The 16,671-nt window shown below is 37.3% G+C and overlaps 1 protein-coding gene across 1 annotated transcript in view; it reads right to left on the bottom strand.

Annotated features, from left to right (window-relative positions):
- Positions 1-16,671, bottom strand: part of LOC120514612 (brefeldin A-inhibited guanine nucleotide-exchange protein 2-like) — a 570,108-nt gene that overhangs the window by 504,279 nt on the left and 49,158 nt on the right. Inside the window, exon 3 of the mRNA XM_039735092.1 lies at positions 11,210-11,318. Coding sequence (XP_039591026.1) covers positions 11,210-11,318 — 109 coding nt within the window. The remainder of the gene's footprint in view (positions 1-11,209; positions 11,319-16,671) is intronic.

Here is a 16,671-nt window from a genome sequence, read left to right on the forward strand (position 1 = left end):
TATATATATATATATATATATATGTGTAGAGAGAGAGAGAGAGAGATAAATCACTGCAATGACCATAATTACGCCCACAAACACATGTATCTGGGCTCCAAGTGACACTTACGAATGCTCTAATTCTCCAACATCCCGTGTAGGTAGAAGGCTGAAATTTGGCAGGCTCATTCTTTACAGCTTACTTACAAAAGTTAAGAAGGTTTCATTTCAAAAATTCTACACATAATGGTCATAACTGGAACCTATTTTTTCGTCCATATACTATAATAGACTTCTGCTCGATGGCCTTGGGAGGCGGAGTAACCGGAGTACCTGCCCATATAAAGCCGTCTGTCAGCGGCAATCCAATAGAAACACTGCTGCTAAATATTCACGGGTGAAGGACAGTGATTATGCAGACGAAGATGAGATTGTCAGGGTGGTGTTTGGCACAAACTCAGCGAAACTGCGAGAGAAACTTTTAAGTGCCGGGTCTTAGCTAACATTAAATACAGCCGTGGACATCGCACAAGATGGCACCAGCATAGCTGGGAACCTTCGATGCATGTACACCGAGCGGCTCACGTGACTGACGCAGTGCACAGACAAAAAGCAACAGTTCCAAAGAGTGCTGAACAAAAACCGAATTACACAATTGAGAAGGCAGCAAAAAAATATGAAGGGTGTGACACATACAAACATATTCATAAGTGCAGCTACTACGGAAACAAAGCACAAGGTGGAAAAAGTCAATGTCCCGCTAAAGGAACACACTGTAAAAAAATAACCCGTGCATGCAGTGTGTCACGTCTCAGATAAAGAGGAAGACGAGCTGTTTACTGATGCAGTAAGAAACGAATCGATGAATGAAACCTGTTATCTTTACAACGGATTCACAAACACGGAATGTAACTTGAACACAACACATCCTACAAATACGAACCTCATTGAAAGAAATAATGATAATCAAATCCTTAATGACAGCAACACTCATAACACTCACAAAACAATTACTATATATTGACAATCATTGTTATGGTGTATAAAATCTGTACATTTTGGTTTCCATTATATTTTGTTCAAGACAACAGATGAAATTAACAAATTAAAGCAGGTTTTCTTCCCTTACACCTTACTTTTATAACACTTGTTCATAGCTTCGTGCTAATTTGGTTTTATAGCCTGGGAAAGGATGCTGAGCTGATACCTCAGGCTATTGATTACTTTATAGATGGACATCTGGAACAACAATTTGCTTTATAGCCTGGGACAGGAAGAACTACTGATACCTCAGAGCACATCAAAGGTTTTGTTGTGTGGGAAAACGGACATTGAATTAATTCATCAATCATTTGGACAGCCAGCCAATCAGGTGCATGTGTTGTGAAACCAAGGCTTGACATTTTATAATAAATATGCCTTGGTTTAGAAAGAAGAAGAGAGAAGCAAAGGGAGAAGAAGAGAGAAGCAAAGGGAGAGGACGAGAGAAGAAGAGAAGAAGAAGAGGAACGAACGAAGACGGCCCTGGTCGTCAGAAAGGCATCATGAACATCGATTGCTAAATCAAACGCCTCCCTGGGGCATTCATCCTTGTCATCTGTAACTTTTTCGTAAGCTTTTTCTAAAGATTATATATATTCAGACTTTCCTATCAGTACCTATTTTCTAGTATTCTTTGTTCTTGTGGTATTATTATTATTCTTGTAATAAATACCATGCTGCTTTTAACTTCCAATGCTTTGTCTTAATGTCTAGAGTGATTGAAGTAATGAGTTAGATTTCTTTGAGCACCTGGTGACAGCTGGATTTTTGCCATTATTTCTGTGCTGCGAGGTTTATATGGCTGAGAGTGAGAGTGCTATACTCAACAGAAGGAACAAGGTAGAAAGAGGAGAAAGAAGGTATTCTTGGCTGATGAATAGCCTATAGTCAAGAGTGCTGAGTCTTTGTATGTTTAAATGTATTCTTGTAGACCAAAAGTAATATTTAGGTCCGAGATATCACTAAAACATCGTATTGTTGTTCGTGCTGAAAATAAGTCTCTTTAAGTGCTGAATGACAGGCTGTTATTCCTATAGCACTTGTGTGGTTTAAAGTACTAAGCGTTAATCAGCGTGTGTGTGTAATTCATGGAGCACCGTTGTGATTAGGGTCTGTGTGTGTGTTTATCTATGTGTGTGTGTGTGTTCATCTTAAAGTGCAACAGTAGACCAACCCGATAACGAACTTGACGAGAACCCTTACCCTTGAGGAAACAGGTAAAAGGGCAAGTGGAGGGAAATACCACGATAATACAATCATGTTACGTTATTTTTATAACGTTCCCTTTTCTTTTCCATAACTTCTTTAACACACTACTTCTCCACTGCGAAGTGCGGGTATATATATATATATATATATATATATATACCCCGACCTACATACTCTCAAATAGACAAACCACACACCGTGGCGCAATAGAAGAGGCTTCGCTTCTAGCGCAGACGTCCGAGGTTCGATTCCCGAAAGAAGGTGCACTGAGTATGTACGCCTAATGACCCCAAAATTAGGGCGAATCACGTGTTGTGTACTCTGCATTATTTCACATAAAACTATTTCAATACATATATACACACACATACATATATATCAGCGCTTCCCGATTCATTTTACCCTTGCATCCCCTTGGTTTGAGACGTATGAAAAAATATATGGTTAACGCAAAAAGACAGATCACCAATTAAAGCTTTATGAATAATGGATACTTTATTCGCCATCAATGATTGTTTTGGTAAAGCCATACTCAGTGTAATCATTAGATGAACGGTAAAAAAATAAGAGCAAGGGGAGGATGACTTATTGAGGCATGCAGGCTGTAGTGCGCGTCAACTCGATCTGAATTGCGTGATTACATTTGAAAAAATATATCTTTTCAAGTTATATTTAGTCGACACAAATATCTTTGGTTGGAATGTAAGGCGAATTTACTCTTTACATTTCTACAGTGAAGAAAAATTTATGCAATGATGCCTACATTTAACTTACATTCCTACCAAAGATATTTCTGTCGACTAAATAAAAATTCCTTCTATTTTAAATTTAAATAGAACTTAAACAGATACGATAGTTCATAATATCCACGCATACTTGCACATAAGAGCGTGAGTCATCCGTTTTAACAAGCAGCATATTGAACTGATACGAAATAGCCTGCCCATTTAATTTTTTAGGAATGGATTAAGATTTTGTATAAATAATGTTTTTCATTTTTCTTCCTTGATGGATTCTGGCACCCCCAGCAAAAGTTGCTCGCACCCCAAAGAGTGTATATATGTATATATGTATATATATATGTGTATATATGTATATATGTATATATGTATATATATATATATATATATATATATATATATATATATATATATATATATATATATATATATATATATATATATATATACTACTAAAAGGCAAAGCCCACCCTCCCTCACTCACTCATTACTAATTCTCCAACTTCCCGAGTGGGTGGAAGGCTGAAATTTGGCAGGTTCATTCCTTACAGCTTCCTTACAAAAGTTGGGCAGGTTTCATTTCAAATTCTACGCGAATGGTCATAACTGGAAGCTGTTTTTCTCCATTTACTGTAATGGAGATGAGCTTGAACGCCGTGGGGGCGGAGTTTCGTGACATCATCATCACCTCCCACGTAATCACGCAGTACATAGAAAACCAGGAAGACCTCCAAAAGTGCTGAAGAAAACATGCATTATATAATTGAGAAGGCAGCTAAAAAATAAGAAGCGAAAGTGAGTGACATATACAACCATATTCATGAGTTCTGCTACTTCGGAAACAAAGCACGATGTAAACCTACACTTTAAATTAAGTTCATAGACAGGCTGTCGCTGGCGTTTGTAATTTAGTGCCTGCCCATATAAGGCCGTCCGTCAGCGGCAATCCAATAGCAAACTCCCACTAAATATTCACAGGTGAAGGACTGTCCTTATGCAGAGGAAAATGAGATGGTCAGGGTGGTGTTTGACACAAACTCAGCGAAACTGAGAGAGAAAGTTTTAAGTGCCAGGACTAAGGTAACATTAAATACAGCCATGGACATAGCACGAGATGGCACCAGCACAGCTGGGAACCTTCGATGCATGTACACCGAGCGCTCACGTGAACTGACGCAGTGCACAGATAAAAGCAACAGTTCCAAAGAGCGCTGAACAAAAACCGAATTACACAATTGAAAAGGCAGCAAAAAATATGAAGCGTCTGATACATACAAGCATATTCATAAATCCAGCTACTGCGGAAACAAAGCACACGGTGGAAAAGTCAATGTCCCGCTAAAGGAAGACAGTGTAAAAAAAAAACCCGTGCATGCAGTGTGTCAGGTCTCAGATAAAGAAGAAGACGAGCTGTTTATTGATGCAGTAAGAAACGAATCGATGAATGAAACCTGTCATCTTTACAACGATTGACAAACACGGAATGTAACTTGAACACAACACATCCTACAAATACGAACCTGATTGAAAGAAATAATGATAATCAAATCCTTGATGACAGCAACACTCAGTAACACTCACAAAACAAATACTGAATATTGACAGTCATGTTACGTTATTTTTGAAATGTTCCCTTTTCTTTTTCTAGCTTTTTTAACAGACTACTTCTCCGCTGCGATACGCGGGTATATATATATATATCCCGATCTACATACTCGAATAATGGATACTTTATTCGCCATCAATGATTGTTTTGGTAAAGCCATACTCAGTGTATTCATTAGATGAACGGTAAAAAGTAAGAGCGAGGGGAGGATGACTTATTGAGGCATGCAGGCTGTAGTGCGCGTCAACTCTATCTGAATTGCGCGGCCACATTTGAAAAAATGTATCTTTTCAAGTTCTATTTAGTCCAAACTCAAGGGCGAGATCATTTTATATACTGTATTATTGTTATTAATGGCCCGGGTATATGAAGCGCTGGTAACACAATAAACTACAGATCCCATAATGCAGCGCTTCAGCTGCCTTGCCGAACACTTACCGCGTTAATCAAGCCTAGCTTATGATGCTGCAAGTTATTGCGAAGCTAGCTCACATGATGCTGAAGAGAAAAGTTGATTCTGAAAATAGAGCCTTTAAAAACCGATGGGAGGCTGAGTATATGTTTACTGAACCCGTGTCTCTCATTTGTGGAGCTAATGTGGCTGTAATTACAGAATTTAATCTGTAATTACAGCCACACTATGACACAAAACATCAGGGTAACCTGAATGCAATGCAGAAGATACAAAAAGCAAAAGAATTAAATAAGAATCTGACACTTCAGCGGACGTTATTACCCGTGCACAATCACAAAGTGATTTCAAGTGAAGCTGCTTTTATGGGAGACACAAATGCACCAGTGCAACTTGCCCCACTTTCCCTGTTGCCAAGTAATGTTGAACCAAGTCGTCACTACGGTGTTCCCAATTACGCACTTTGCTGATAAACTGAGCGCACTCAGTTTGCACGGCGCTTTGGTGACTTTGAAGAACAAAAAAAGTCCGTCTACATGCGGCTCGAACCTTGTGCATGTTTGGTAGCACATATCTGTGTGAGAAGCTCTTCTCAGTGATAAAGACTAACAAAACAGCACACAGGAGTCGCCTCACTGATGAGCACCTGCAATCCATCCTGAGAATCTCCACAACACAGAACCTCACACCAAACAAACGAACTTGTTGCCAAAAAAAGATGCCAGGCGTCCAGCTCGAAAATGACATATGAGCAAAGACAACTGAATGATTTGGTTTGTTATTGCTGAAAGGAACACATTTTATTTATATTTCCAGGTTTTGTTATGCAGCATGTTCATATTTGAATTTGTATAATTTTGACAGGATATATTTTTATGGAGAGCAAAATCTTTTGGGATATTTAAAATCTAAGTTTATTTTTATATAAAATTACATAAGAGTAAAGAAATTTGAATGTTTGTTCTTTTAACGTTTACTTTATTTCTAACTTGTATAATTTAGACAGGACATATTTTTATGGAGAGCAAAATATTATAAGTTGTTTAAGGTTTGAGTTGATTTATTCAGGAATAATATTCCTGTCTGTTTTTTACCATTCCTACCAAAGATATTTCTGTCGACTAAATAAAAATTCCTTCTATTTAAAATTTAAATAGAACTTGAACAAATACGATAGTTCATAATATCCACGCAGACTTGCACGTAAGAGCGGGAGTTATCCGTTTTAACAAGCAGCGTATTGCACTGATACCAAATAGCTGTGTGTGTATATATCTAGATATGTATGTATATGTATATATATGTTTATATATGTGTGTGTGTATGTATATATATATATATGTATTTGTGTGTATATATGTGTGTGTATGTATGTATGTGTGTATGTATATGTACAGTATATATGTAGAAATATATATATGTATGTATATATGTGTGTGTGTATATATATGTGTATATGTATAGATATCTATATATATATGTTTGTGTGTGTGTGTGTGTAAATATATATATATATATATATATGACAGCAACACTCATCACTAACAACAGTGACAAAACAATTACATTGATGCATTGAACAACATGTTACGTTATTTTCAAAATGTTTCCTTTTCTTTTTCATTGCTTCTCCGCTGTGAAGCGCGGGTATTTTGCTAGTATATACATATATATATATATGTATGTGTGTGTATATGTATATATGTATGTATATGTATATATACGTTTAAATATATGTATGTTTGTGTGTGTGTGTGTTTGTGTGTATATATATATATATATATATATACTATATGTATATATATATATATATATATATATATATATATATATGACAGCAACACTCATCACACACAACAATGACAAAACAATTACATTGACAATCATGTTATGTTATTTTCAAAATGTTTCCTTTTCTTTTCATTACTTTAACACACTACTTCTCCTACTAAGCACGGGTATTTTGCTAGTGTATATATATATATATATATATATATATATATATATATATATATATATATATATATATATATATATATATATATATATATATATACTGCAAATATACATAAATATACACATACATATACAGTGCATCCGGAAAGAAGTATTCACAGCGCATTACTTTTTCCACATTTTGTTATGTTACAGCCTTATTCCAAAATGAATTAAATTCATTTTTTTGCTCAGAATTCTCCACACAACACCCCATAATGACAACAGGAAAAAAGTTTACTTGAGGTTTTTGCAAATTTATTAAAAATAAAAAAAACTGAGAAATCACATGTAAATAAGTATTCATAGCCTTTGCCATGAAGCTCAAAATTGAGCTCAGGTGTATCCTGTTTCCTCTGATTCTCCTTGAGATGTTTCTACAGCTTAATTGGAGTACACCTGTTGTAAATTCAGTTGATTGGATATGATTTGGAAAGGCACACACCTGTCTTTATAAGGTCCCACAGTTGACAGTTCATGTCAGAGCACAAACCAAGCATGAAGTCAAAGGGATTGTCTGTAGATCTCCGAGACAGGATTGTCTTGAGGCACAAATCTGGGGAATGTTAAAGAAAAATTTCTGCTGCTTTGAAGGTCCCAATGAACACAGTGGCCTTCATCATCCGTAAGTGGAAGAAGTTCGAAACCACCAAGACTCTTCCTAGAGCTGACCGGCCATCTAAACTGAGCGATCGGGAGAGAAGGGCCTTAGTCAGGGAGGTGACCAAGAACCCAATGGTCACTCTGTCAGAGCTCCAGAGGTCCTCTGTGGAGAGAGGAGAACCTTCCAGAAGGAAAACCATCTCTGCAGCAATCCACCAATCAGTCCTGTATGGTAGAGAGGCCAGACGGAAGCCACTCCTTAGTAAAAGGCACATGGCAGCCCGCCTGGAGTTTGCCGAAAGGCACTTGAACGACTCTCAGACCATGAGAAACAAAATTCTCTGGTCTGATGAGACAAAGATTGAACTCATTGGTGTGAATGCCAGGCGTCACATGTGGAGGAAACCAGGCACCACTCATCACCAGGACAATATCATCCCTACAGTGAAGCATGGTGGTGGCAGCATCATGCTGTGGGGATGTGTTTCAGCGGCAGGAACTGGGAGACTAGTCAGGATAAAGGAAAAGATGACTGGAGCAATGTAAAGAGACATCCTGGATGAAAACCTGCTCCAGGGCGCTTTTGACCTCAGACTGGGGTGACGGTTCATCGTTCAGCAGGACAATGACCCTAAGCACACAGCCAAGATATCAAAGGAGTGGTTTCATGACAACTCTGTGAATGTCCTTAAATGGCCCAGCCAGAGCCCAGACTTGAATCCAATTGAACATCTCTGGAGAGATCTTAAAATGGCTGTGCACTGACGCTTCCCATCCAACCTGATGGAGCTTGAGAGGTGCTGCAAAGAGGAATGGGCGAAACTGGCCAAGGATAGGTGTGCCAAGCTTGTGGCATCATATTCAAAAAGACTTGAGGCTGTAATTGCTGCCAAAGGTGCATCGACAAAGTATTGAGCAAAGGCTGTGAATACTGTACATGTGATTTCTCAGTTTTTTTATTTTTAATAAATTTGCAAAAACCTCAAGTAATCTTTATTCACATAGTCATTATGGGGTGTTGTGTGTAGAATTCTGAGAAAAAAAATGAATTTAATCAATTTTGGAATAAGGCTGTAACATAACAAAATGTGGAAAAAGTGATGCACTGTGAATACTTTCCGGATGCACTGTATTTACATATATATATATACACACACACACACATACATATATTATATACACACACACACACATATATATATATATATATATATATACACACACACACACACACACACACACACACACATATATATAAAAATTCAGACTGGATGTCAGCCTAAAAGGTGGTCCAACTTGTAACTTATGTAAAGGAATTTTTCATATGCTCAAATATTTGACATATTCAGAATATTCAGTTAATAGTGCCTGAATTACAGAGTCTGAAAAATGTACAAATCACTGCGGATGAAATCATGGTCTCATTTAATATCGTTCCACTGTACACCATTATTCTAATTCATCTGGCCATAGAAAATCTACAAACAAATTGAAAAATCACTTTCACATTAATGGGAAATACTACAGACAAAAGTAAGGCATGCCCATGGGATCACCATAATCAGGACACTTAGCGGAAATGGTAATCAAGCTATTTGAAAGCATGGTTCTGACTCAGTACAAACAGAAACTTTGGATACGTTATGTTGACAGTACATTCATTATATTAAAAAAATGACCAGCTAAATGATTTTCATAACCACATCAATGCAATATTCCCTGTGATCCAGCTTACTCTGGAAAATGAAACAAACCGATGTATCAATTTCCTGGACATATCCCTTGAAAGAGGTAATAACACCACCCTGATTACAGGTTGCTTACCAAAAGGAATGTTATGCACACAAAATATTACACTTTGAAAGCAATCACTCCTCATCGCATAAACGGTGCTGTACTAAGACTCTGTTTAGAAGAGTTCACACCCATTGTAATACCAAGGAGACTAAAAAGAATGAAAGGTCCCCCACCACAACAGGCACGCAATTCCTTATCATCAAGGGGTGTAAAAAGGTTCAGCACATATCCTTTCCAGAGCAAGCATCAAAGTAGCTAAAAGCAAGAAATCAACAGCAGAGACATGGAGAGTGGTTTATAGTATAATAACCATGTAATGTGTCATTAACAGACATTTGGACATGAACCCTACATATGTAGGTGTGAAAAAAAGAACATGCAAATAATAAATAAGACTTTATGACCAACAACCTCCAAACCCCCTCCTCATTAAATTACCCCTACATCCATCCATCCTCCCCTCCTTATTTCCTTATATCCTGTAAGTCTAATAATTTTAGTCTGATGACGAATCCTGGTAGAAATCGAAAACTTACAAAAAAAAAACTACTTTAAGAAATGGGATTCTTTTGTTCCCTTTGTGGATTTCCAGCTATATATATGTAACCCATATCATAGACCTTTACCTCCATAAATATACTATATATATATATATATACTATATATATATATATATACTATATATATATATATATACTATATATATATATATACACATACACATACATACTGTATGTGTTATACACTCCATATATATATATATCTCTATATATATATATATATATATATACACACATATACATACACTAGCCATGTGCGCCCAACTATGTTGTGCGTGTTAAAGTTGTCTGTGAAGGGCTCCCTGTTTAAACGTGGCTGCCAGTCATGAGCTGGGCCCTTCGTCGCACAGCATTATGATTTTTTATAAGGGAAACAAAATTACAAAAGAAAACCCTTGGACATTGATTTGATAGGAACGGCCTACTCGGAACCACTGTCCGAATAGTAATTATGTGGTGGTGTAGGAGCATTTCTGCTTCTGTCCGTTCACAGTCCGTGATCGCTTTCACGACGCTTATCGTTTCCTCTCACGATGTCTTCTCAACCTTTCTCCCATCTCGCAGGTTGCTTTGTGGCAATCCAAAGAGTAAGGCAATATACACAGAGCAATGGTTATAAAAGGGGGACACATAGGTATCCAGGCTCTTTAAAGCATAAATAGGAATCACTTCACTGACATGTGAGCAAGGCACGCTACAACTGTGAGACGTGCAGCACTCGCTGGCTACAATGTAACAATAATAATTTCCGGAACGTGCTGTTACGTTGTCATTCATTTTACCCACTGTCTTTCTTTCATTCGTATGTTACGTAGGCATGTACCTTTTATCTTTGGCAATCTCATTTTCTTACCAGGTCTCAGGAGCTAACCAGCGTAACACTGTCCACCACCCCTTTCGTTACTCCGGCACATTGTTGACATCCGTGAGTAACAACAATGTACTAAACTGGAAGGTGGTCTACGCATGCGTGGAATTCGCGGACAAAGATCAAGATCTAAATGAAGACCTCTTTAGTTAATTTAAACCACAACAATTTGTTTATTTTGAATGTCTATGTTTTGAGGTGTGAGTGGAGTACTACAGTCTTCAGTAGTATAAGCCTAGAGGAGATTCTTAATGCAATGCCTATGTTTTAGCTGTCTCTCTACTGCCATCTAGTGCTTCTTCTTCAAATTCATTCTCGGACAAACAAAGATCAAGATCCAAATGAAGATATATATATAAAGAAAGAGAGAAAGAGAGATTACTAAAGAAGTCTTACCAAGACTGGCCTCGAGATTTGGATTAACATAGAGGTCTTTGCTCCATTCCACCATACATTTCAAAATAGAAACTAAACACTCAAGGCCTTTCTTCCTCAAGCTTAACTCCTGTAAGAAGGAAATAAAAAAATATTGGCCTCTTAGGAATCTCAAGAAATTCCAAGATTGACAGAAGTCAAATTTCTTAAAGTTAACAACAAAATATTGTATAAATTACAACCTATTCTCTACTCAGAAATAGAATATTTGATAAATGACAAATGATCAGATCAGAAACTGATACCAATTATTAATATGTTCCAGTGAAAAAACTGGACTCCAAAAGAGGTTACTAGTAAAAGTAAGTTAAAGCCAGAGACCTATGTAAAACAGATCTAGCCCTCAAACCTTAAACCTACTTTCAGAGACATGGAATTACCATTATTCACAGATTATCTATTTGAAAATGGTTCAGACAGTTTAAAATTGACACCATATGATATTTGAAATTGTAAACGTTTTAAATTTACTTAAAGATACCCATCATTTTCATATAAGTATTTTACAGACACACTGTAAAAATATTTATTGATTCCTTTTGGAATTTAAAGAAATTTGCTTTATTTTTTAAGTAGCTAATTTGTAGTTTTATATTTGTTAATTGTGACAAACGGTCCCGTGTTCTCTTACCAAATAAAATCACAACACTAGTGGTACAGTTGTATATGAATTCTTTTTCTTTAAAATGCTTTTATTTATTTATTGCAAGATTTAAATCAGGAGGCATAACTGTGTTAAAATATATTAAGTCTGCTTGTTCCTATTTTAAGTTTACTAATTTTAATGTAATTTTATTATATCTTACTTTGAGGTATATTTAAAAACAAACATTTTCTGATTCCTTTTTCCAATGCACTAATAATAATCCATAATAATTTAAATCTTGAAAATTGTCTAAGATTAGTTTCTTTGAGCCACAGACATCAATGGAAATTGTCGATTTAAACAAGAAATCTGAGATAATGGAGAATTGTGAAATTATTTCTTATTGTTCTTCCATTCTCTTTATAAGACTTTAAATCTGGACTTCCATGCTCATACTAGACCATGTTTGAGTCACATTTGTGGTAACAGGGTTTATATGCCCCATGTTTTCATCATTCACGATTAAAACTCTTATCGCAGTAGAGGGAATGTTGCAGCAGCTTCATTAAAACATCATGTTTTGCATAGGAAAACGGTCCATGACAGAACAGGATTCAGGACACACTAATTACTCCTATGGACTAATTAAAAGCCAAAAAAAAAAAAAATCACAATTTTGGGAGGTCCCCTAAAATAAGGTTTTAAAACTTTGTATGATGTTATACAGCACTCACTGTCCATTAATGGGTTTGAAAGAAAATAGGATTGAATATAAATTCAGAATTACATAATTTTTTGGCTGCTTTCTTTTACTTTAGCCTGTTTTGCCCTCAAAATGACCTGCTTCTGCCATCCATGTTCTTAACTGACTACAACTGCATGAATAGCATGTGGCAGACTGGTGTTAATGATTCCTGACAAAATGAAGAAAAGAAACAAAAGTTTTGTAGTCAATAAAGGGTTAACAACAAAAATGTCACTGTGTTTTGTGAAGTTTCAAACCAAAATAAACTGCATCGTTATAGCTATCCAAACTATGCAAGTAGCTGACATAGAGAAATTAATACTACAATGAAAGCAACTTAAGGAGATTGAAAAGGACAAGTGGGAATTCCTATAGCAGACTATTATACGAGTGCAAGTGTGATCTAAAACAGTCACCATATGTTTTGCCGCAACAGAGTGCTATTTTTTATTCATACTTTGTCAGCACAAAATTGTTTCCATGTTTGGTTGATGTATGTTCGTCTTTTGATGTGCTATTTCAGTTATGCTTTGCTAGGAAAAGACTGTTTCCACGTTTGGCTGTGATATGCTCATCTTTCAGGAAATGTAACCCATAGAAACTACATGGGGGCATGTTTTAAGGTTAAGTTTGGACAAACATTAGGACGTTTTTCTTTGCAGAATGAACCATAGACACTTGTAATAAGCTACCAAGTAGTGTGGTAGACAAAAGGACATTAGGGATTTTCAAAACTACACTTGATGGTATTTTTAGGAGAATTAAGTGGACAGGATTGGTGAGTTTTGTTGGCTGAATGGCCATTTCTTGTATAGAATTTTCTAATGTAATCTCTATCATGTTTCAATGAAAATAAAACCTACTTCCAAAATAAACCCTTGCATGATTTTCATGCTGCTCTGTAGTATATAAGCCCTACCGACAAAATAAAGCCCTAGTCAAGATCGTAGGCTGAAAAGTAATGCACCCAAGGCCGGGTTTATACTTAACGCGATGTGACACGCGTGCCCGAAACATCCACTAAATTCTGAGGACAACTTGCCACAATATCTCTGAAAAGAATGTTTAATGATTACAGCCATCAATTCAAGGATGCGCCCATTCCAGCAAGCTCTCGGGCGCAAGACAGAAACAAAATCTTTGGATGGGGTATCAGCACATCACAAGGTGAACATATGCACACACATACACTGACATCATTGTAGCTTCAACAAATCCCAGAACCTTCATGTCTTTGGATGGAAAACTGAGCACACTGTGGACACCCACCAGTAAAAACATGCAAACTCCAGGCAGGGAACACCAGCAACGTGACTCCCTGCAAGACAGCAGCTCTACCGCGCTGCCACTGTGCCATCCCCATATGTGTAACTCAATATTCATTATTTAAACAAAGTTAACAATTTATCTGTAAAATGTAACAAACATATTTTAATGCATTTCATCATGAAAGTGATATCAAGTATACCGTAAATCTAAGAATTCTAAATGTGCAGAGAGTTGGAATATTATAAATTTAATGTGCTCTGTGTGGCAATCTATTGCTGCTTGCCTCTGCTGTCAGGTCAGGAGGAAGCCTCAGAAGTGCATAATTTGTTAACAGTGGGGTCAGTTTTAAGATGACGTTTACGATGGTCTACTTTAATGATAAAGTAAACTACAACGTTAAAGTGGACATTTCGAGTTTAAAGCTAAAATTTCCACTTTAATCAAAAAAATAGACATTTTCATTATGTCCTTTTTTTTTCCTCTATGGCTGAAATACTCCACTGTACAGGGTATTCCAGATCTAACTATGCAAATCCAGATCGTCTGGATGACTTTGATTTATGTGGGGACGATTCCAGTTTGGCACGAAGATGATTCTTCATGTCATCAGTTCGCATACTTCTCAATGGTCAAGGATTTTCGGGTGATTTTCTATGTAATAAACTTAATAAGTTATAGCGTAATGAATATTGCATAATTAGATGTGGACTACCCTATACATTATGATATGCTGTAGTGAGAGTGCAAAAAAAAAAAAAAAAGATAACACAGAAAATGGTATGTGAGACTTTTAAAATGTATTGTGTCATTACAATGGCGAATAAACAACACTTGAATATAAAGGCAACATGAATACAATTGTATGTCGGCATTTTGCTTCACCACATTGAACCATTCATCAAACATCGAAGCAGTCATATCGATCCCGTAGGATCCTCAAAGCGGCTGGAGTAGCAAGAAATTCAGGCTGGAATTCAGGGTTTGAATGTGGAGAATTATGACCATATTCCAGAAGAAGATGACATGACTGAATTTGGTTAAATGTATATTATTGTACATGAATAAATATAATATATCTCCTGAAAATAAGCCCTAGTGCATCTTTTGGAACAAAAATTAATATAAGGCCCGGTCTTATTTTCGGGGAAACACAGTAGGAGGCAGATCACACCCCTAAAGCAGCAGGGTGAAACCAGCATGACAAAAGAATGCACCAAAAACTTGCAATTTACAAATGTACAGAGGAAAAACATGTGCAGCAATAAATGTAAGCTGCTAGTAAAATACACCTCAGTAATAATTTCTACATTATGTATACAGTACATATTGTGCATGCGGCTGGGGGTGGTACCCAGCTGGGACGCCCAAGAGGACCGTAGGAGGGCTTGAGCCCTGGTTGTGTTGGCGACCACGGATGAAGAGCTTTGAATCTCAACCCTGTAGGGACCCATGGTCACCACCAGGGGGTGCACTGGTGACTGGAGAGCCCTGGGCCTCTGCACTTCCGCCACACCCGGAAGTGCTGGGGGGAAGAAGACCGGGACATCTGGAGTGCTTCCGGGTGTGCAGCCGGCACTTCCGCCACACAGGGGAGTGTTGGCGGAGGAGTGTCGGGAAGCACCTGGAGCCCATCCCGGGATGTATATAAGGGGCCGCCTCCCTCCATATGATGGCTGGTGTTGGGTAAGGAGTGGAAAAAGTCTTGCTGGAGAGGAGTGGAGGCGGCCAGAAGAAGAGGCACTGAAGAGAGAGGCTTAGACTGGGGGATTGGTGCAGGAGCACTGGGTTGTGCACTGAACTGTAAATATTTGAAATAAATGTGTGTGTTGGGTGACAAAATGATGTCTGCCTGTCTGTGTCTGGGGCTCGTTCCACAATATATAGATATAATTGCAGTTTCATGTATAAGTATCTTGTGATCTGTGTTTTGCCACTGAAACTCCCGATGGCGCCTCACTTTACACCACATCCATTTTCTTTGCATATCACATATTTTGTAGAATGGTTGCAGTTCCTGTTGTTTGAAAGAGATGCAATGCACAAAAGAGGCCAGGGAATGCAATGGGTCCAGGGTCTACATCATATAGAACTCATTGGTTCCTGAAAACAAACTTCCTGTGGTGGGAAAAAGACTAATGTTAGCATTTTATATCCAAGAGTTAAATATAAGTGAGCAACCAGCTAAAACATGACATGTTCAGTTTAACACATCAAGGATGTGATCTGACACTGATACAAATTATGGACATTACCCTTTATTTTATTTATGCGTTTATTTTTTGCTAGTGACACCCTTTTCCATAACACTGGAGATACCTCAAATATTATCAAACTGCTCACAAAAGTGTACCTAACTTTGAGAGGGCATCTGTTAATACACACAAACACTTTCTTTCACTGAAGCCCAATCATGAGGACAGAGGAGATTTTAAAGCAGGATGGATATAAAGCACCTCCTCATCATTGTGCAGAAGTTATTTTTCTGGGAACTCAATTATTCCTCCCAAGTCCAAAAAAGTCCTCACCTTACTGGTATGCATTCCGGTCAAAAGAGTTTAACTGAATTATGAGAACACAGGCACACACTCCCAACATCAATGGGCTGTCTTCTTGAGACAAAAATTGACAACCACCATTTTGGTTGATCGGCTGTTTACTGCTTCATAGGGGCTTGTAAATGTTGCTGTGAATGTGTTTAGTTATATATCAATTTATCCAGGGTTGCATGAGCTAACTGAAATATAGTGCTCTAGCAACAGCTAGACTGCTGATGCAGAATAGTACTATTGAAAACCGGGATTAATTTTGAGATCCAGGAATACC

Source organism: Polypterus senegalus, chromosome 14, assembly GCF_016835505.1.
Source record: "Polypterus senegalus isolate Bchr_013 chromosome 14, ASM1683550v1, whole genome shotgun sequence".
Lineage (NCBI taxonomy): Eukaryota > Metazoa > Chordata > Cladistia > Polypteriformes > Polypteridae > Polypterus > Polypterus senegalus.